This window comes from Cyprinodon variegatus, unplaced genomic scaffold, assembly GCF_000732505.1.
Source record: "Cyprinodon variegatus isolate N-32 unplaced genomic scaffold, C_variegatus-1.0 Scaffold214, whole genome shotgun sequence".
In the NCBI taxonomy this organism is placed as follows: domain Eukaryota; kingdom Metazoa; phylum Chordata; class Actinopteri; order Cyprinodontiformes; family Cyprinodontidae; genus Cyprinodon; species Cyprinodon variegatus.
In genome coordinates, this window is record NW_015150667.1 from 147,159 (window position 1) to 152,805 (window position 5,647).

The window sequence follows — 5,647 nt, forward strand, 5'->3', positions numbered from 1 at the left end:
GCAAAGGAGAAGGCTGCGCAGACTTTTCCCTTTCCCTGCATCCCCAGCACTGCACAGAAGGAACCGCTCTATTGGATTTTAAAATAAAGAAACTAAAGAAAATTAAATAAAATTTCGCCAGGCACTCTACCCAATGTGAACAGTAAAAAAAGAGGCATTATAGAAGAGAAAACAGCAGAGAGATGGGAGCGTTCAGGCTGCTGCTGGGGAGTTTACATTACCTGGGACTCTATCTGCAACTTAGTGTCTCCACAAGGCAGACTGCACACCGAGACATGGAGAACCACATCTCTGGGAACGGTAGGTGTTAGATGAGCCTTTTCTTCCTCTTTTCTTGGTGTTTGAGCCCCTCAGGAGAGCAAAGGAGAGGCTGGCACAGGTAATGCCATCTGCTCACCGGCAGAGGAGAAGGCAGACAAAGAGCAGGCTTCAAAAGGCTGGTGCTGAAAAATATGCAACTAATGCAAATGAGTGTTTTCCTTCTGTCTGTAACTGAGACCAAAGAGGTTTGTTTGTTTTTTATGTGTCGCTTTTCACAGGAAGTAAGTTTCTTTTTGTGCAAAGACTGCGTCAACCTGTAAGTCCCAAATAATTTCAGTTTAAAATTCAGATTCTGTCAGCGTCCTGAGATTGTTTTTTATCCACCTTGGTCCAGTTGCTATGGACATGATTTTGTTTTCTCTGCTCATTCCCTCCTTCCTATCAGTGGCTAATGGATTGATGTTGGTATTTCTGTATCAGTGTCCCACAGAAATCTATACTGTGCGGATCCGCCTCCTTTTCCCCAACCAGGAGCTTTCCTAAATGGCAAATGTAGTGTTTGCTCCTGGACGCGTCACAGAGTAAATGTCTCAACCCTCTGATTTCTTAGTTGCTTTACTTTGGCCTGTCAAGTTTGAAACCGACATAAATGATAAGTTCTATGGTATAACTAAACTGTAGGGTGAATAAAAAAGATCCAACATATAAACTAATTATAAAGCAGAATAGGTGTGGTAGACTTTAAAAAACTGGGGCAAGGTTGCACCACTCACTGAATGTGATTAAGTCAAATAATTGTAAAATATATTATATATATATTGGAACAAAAAACAATAAGGTTAGATTTTCATTTAAAATTAAATGTAGTGAAAATAAGAAAAAAAAAAAGAAAAGAAAAGAAATAGAAGAAATTAAATAGATTTGCAGAAAGAAGGTTCCAGGTTTGATTCCCGGCCTGGGGTCGTTCTACATGGAGTCTGCATGTTCTCCTTGGGTATGCATGGGTTCTCTCCGGGTATTCCAGCTTCCTCCCACAGTCCAAAAACATGACTGTTAGGTTAATTGGATTCTCTAAATTCTCCTTAGATGTTAGTGTGTGCGTGAATGGTTATTTATCCTGTGTGTGTCTTTGTTGCCCTGCGATGGACTGGTGACCTGTCCAGGGTGTACCCCGCCTCTCGCCCATTGACAGCTGGAGATAGACACCAGCATCCCTCGCGACCCCGCTTGCGATAAGCGTGACGGAAAATGGATGAATGAAACAATCTTGGTAATCATCCCATACCCAGTGGGCAGCAGGTTCTGCCAGGAAAGAGCTGTAACATCAGGAATAATATTTAATTCACCAGCAGACAACGGACAACTTTTACCACCTTTAAGCTTCAGCTTAAAAATGGGCTTAAATCAAACCAACAATGTCATCATTTAGTTTAGTTCTCATGCAACCTTCTAAATAATAACCTAACTAACCTTTATTAGGTTTTGTCTTTGGAGCTGCATGTCCAGCCCATATCCCACTGTTCTGCTTTTGTTTTATAGTTTGAGGTTTAAATGTTGATCTCTTGATCCATGAGACTAAATGCTATGTCCATATATAAGACTTATATTTCACTAAATGTGATGGTGTGGAGTAAAAACAAATAATCGGATTAATCATAATTCATCAATTCTTGTAATAACGGTCAGCTAATTTAGTAATCAATTAATTGTTAACTGGAGTAGAGAGAGACTCTAAAACATGCTTTTAGGTAACAGATCAAGCAACCCTTTTGCAGCAATTATACCAAAATTGTAAAAAAAATATATATATATATAAATTTTGCATTAAAGATAAATAAGGTTTTTCATTTATCAATATGGTCTATCCAGAACTCTTCAGGTGGAATCGTTTTAATTTTACCTGGTTAAATTTCGTAAAAAGTCTTCTTTAAGGTACCTTTTGCTTTACGATTATTAATCGATTAATCGAAAAAATAATTGAGAGATTAATTGATTTGCAACTGATAGTTGCAGCCCTAGTGAAGAGGAGTGTTGGCCTATTGGTTAGAGCAGTGCGCTTGTGCTCTTAAACGGTTGTAAGTACCCAGTTTGATCCCCATAGCCTACACTCTGGGTTCCTGAATAGGACCCTTAACCCCACATTGCTCCCTGGGTACTGCACAATGGCAGCCCACTGCTCTCAAACGGGATGGTTTAAAATAAAGGGACAATAAGGGGTTTTACATTACCCAAATATTTTAGTCTGTTAAGAGTAGCACTACTCCAGTTTTTTTTTTCTTACTCAAGTGGAAAGTAGTTATAAGAAATATACTTATTTAAGAGAAAAAAAAAATGGTTGCTCTAGTGCAAATTGTTGCCTCATAACATACATCAAGTATAAAAAAATAAACACTTCATAATTCCATAATTACAAAAGACAAACTTGTGCAAAACGAATACTTTACACATCCCTTTCCTTAACATTAACTTGATAAACCAATCTTTAAATAAGGTAAACCACACAATTTTGGAAGGGATAAAAACTAATTTACTGTTATCTGTATTTTCAAGTTACTCATGGTGGGTAGAGTAACCAGAAAATTCACTTACTTTAGTAAAAGTACAGTGGAGTACAACTGATTAAGGTTTTATTTTACTGAATGTATTAAATTTTGATATTTGTAGGCCTTGTACACCTGGTCAAGGGACAACAGTTAAAAAGAAGAATTGTAGCTAATAATGACACATTTAAAAATGTACATCAATACTGTCCTTGTTGGATAAATGATGCTAAAATAGTCCAGAGCCACAATGGGCAATTACAGTAATGTAAGCAGTTATTAAAAGAAATATACAAAACTTTCAGTTTCTTCTCCTTCTACAGAAGGTTTCTGCAGTTTTACTGAAGTGCAGATTTTCCAGTCACACTATTGGAAGAAGTTATGTTAACCAGAATATTTGAGACGTTTAGTCACACAATAGAAACATACTTAAAAGTCTGCATTCACAGGAGAGATTTGTTGATAAATCAAAAAGTTGATTTTACTTTTCTAATTTGGATTGATAAAAAAGTCGAACTAATGCAAATTAGCTCTTAAACTAAGTTGTTTTCTTTGTCATCGTACAGTTGAACGACTGCTGTTTCAGCTGCTCTCAACGCGACTTTCCCACTAAAGCTGAAGATATCTGAGCAAACTGCAGGTTAGATTATTAGAAACTGATCTGAATATGTAGCAGCTAATACTGTCTCTAAAATCCACTATGAACATAACTGTTTGGCCATGATTGTTATAGATTTTCTGTGCAAACCCCATACAGCTCCCTGTTAATGTGGCTGGCATAACAATAGAGAGTCGACAACAACAACTGATAGTTTGAGTTGAGTTTAGTCTGGATAGTCCCAGGAGTCTGTTTCATGAAGCAGGTTTACTGAAAACTTTTCTAAATCTGAAATAAAGGAAGCTCTGAGTTTTCCGTTTTATAAAGAGTTTGCTCAACCAGTTTCAGTCTCAGTGGTAACATTCTCCCCAGAGCTAACCTGGAGTGATTTAAACATGGCTTCCTATTTACAGCTGCATCAGCATTCCTGCTTTTTTATGTCTGCAAAACTTTAAGTATTCCATTGTGCCAAACAAATAGCAAACAAATAAAAAAAATATTTTAATGTTGTGCATAAAACTACATGGACATGCATTAAAAACAATTTTAACAACCAGAAACTGGAAATGTGAGAAATCAATAATAAAACTTGAATTAAGAGTGTGTTTCGCTGAGAGTGGGAAAGTAAGGCTTACTTTTTTATTTACTCCTCTATGGTGAGAATATAAAGAGTCTAACTGGAGGGTAAGGTTAATGGTTGTTTTCATGCCTATGCTGAGAGCTCCTAATTATATGCTGCTTTAATACATTCCATCAGAGAAAATACCAGACAGATTTTAAAAGGGATGATTTAGCTATTTTCTACTTTACGTTGTGAGTCTTAATGCCACTGTTCCTGCTTTTTTATTGTATCATTTAACAAATTAAGGAATTGCAGCTCTATTTGACTTTATACTAAATAGTTCCAATATATTAAATCTGATTAATCTGCCTTGATTTCTCATAAGCCACCATATCCCAGTAGATATTATTAGCTTTTTAATGTTTTGTCAAAATGTTGTATCTCCATTTGAAAATGGACTTTACTGATCCCTCTTAACATCTGAGAGACACAAATACCAACCGATATGTTGTGTCTGCTAAAAAGGATCAGGTGTGCTGTTTGAAGTTGTTATTAAGAATTGATATTAAGAACAGAGGTATTGTCTAGTCCAGGGGAAATGGTGAGCATCTCTAAAACATCCGTTTATATTTCCTTTCCTAAAGTGTATTCATTCCTAATGTTAACATTTTTAAAAATCTGCAAAATTTCAAATTTCCCCTACTCCGAAGAGGACAAGAAAAACTGAAATGGATAAAACAAGAGCAACTTGTCTGTAATATAATGAGCTTTCCTGTTATCTGCCAATCTTTTGCCCTCTTTCACTCACATACAACCTAATTGAGTCACAGCCATGTCTCAGTTAGCCTCCAAAATTTTTTTTTTTAATTGGAAATAATGTCTACTTACTCACAACTTCACCAAACCATTTTCCAGACTCTACACTGTAAAGTAGGTAGATAACTAGAGAATGGAGCTGAAGAATATGGACTAACATAATAATTTCTTGCAATATACAACTAAAAACCCATTAAGATTTTTTTTTTTTTAGAAAAAACTGACTAAAAAGCCAATTAGATTTACTGTGAAAACCTGCAAAAAACCAAACATGATTTGGCACACAGGCACCACTGGGATCTTTGACCACCAACAGTTAGCAATACAGGGGAAGTGTCTTGCACAAAACACAATGGCATTGAAAGCCATAGTTGGGGTTTGAACCAACGACCCTTTGGTTGCTGGGCAAACTCCTGTTGCTTCTCTATTTTCCTGTTTTTTACTTGTTTCTACTTGTTTTATATTGGTTGATTCTGTTAACAAATTAAAACACTTCAATCAAATTTATTGTTTTTGGTAAAGAAGCAGCCTAAGCAACGGCAGATGATTTTAACTCTAAAGACAAATATGATATATTTCCACTTAATAAAGTGTGAATTAGGGATGCACGATATAATCGGCCCCCTATCGGTATCGGCCTTAAAACTGAATATCGGACATCGGCCACCCCACCTTTATTTAACCCGATATTTGATCAGCTTCTGAGTTTCTAAAGTCTAAAAAAAAAAATAAAAAAAATACTACTTCTTCTTCTTCCTCAAAAACTTCTTTTTTACAGACTTAAAAACTTCTAAAGATGAAGGAAAAAATATTGATACATTAAAATATCACAATATCTTCATATGCTGATATATTGCCCTTTAAAAACAC

General features: G+C 35.9%; 1 protein-coding gene across 1 annotated transcript in view; it reads left to right on the forward strand.

Moving 5' to 3' along the window:
- vstm2l (V-set and transmembrane domain containing 2 like) overlaps positions 1 to 5,647 on the forward strand; it is a 60,132-nt gene continuing 54,485 nt past the window's right edge. Inside the window, 1 exon segment of the mRNA XM_015380453.1 lies at positions 1 to 300. Coding sequence (XP_015235939.1) covers positions 183 to 300 — 118 coding nt within the window. The 5' untranslated portion in view covers positions 1 to 182.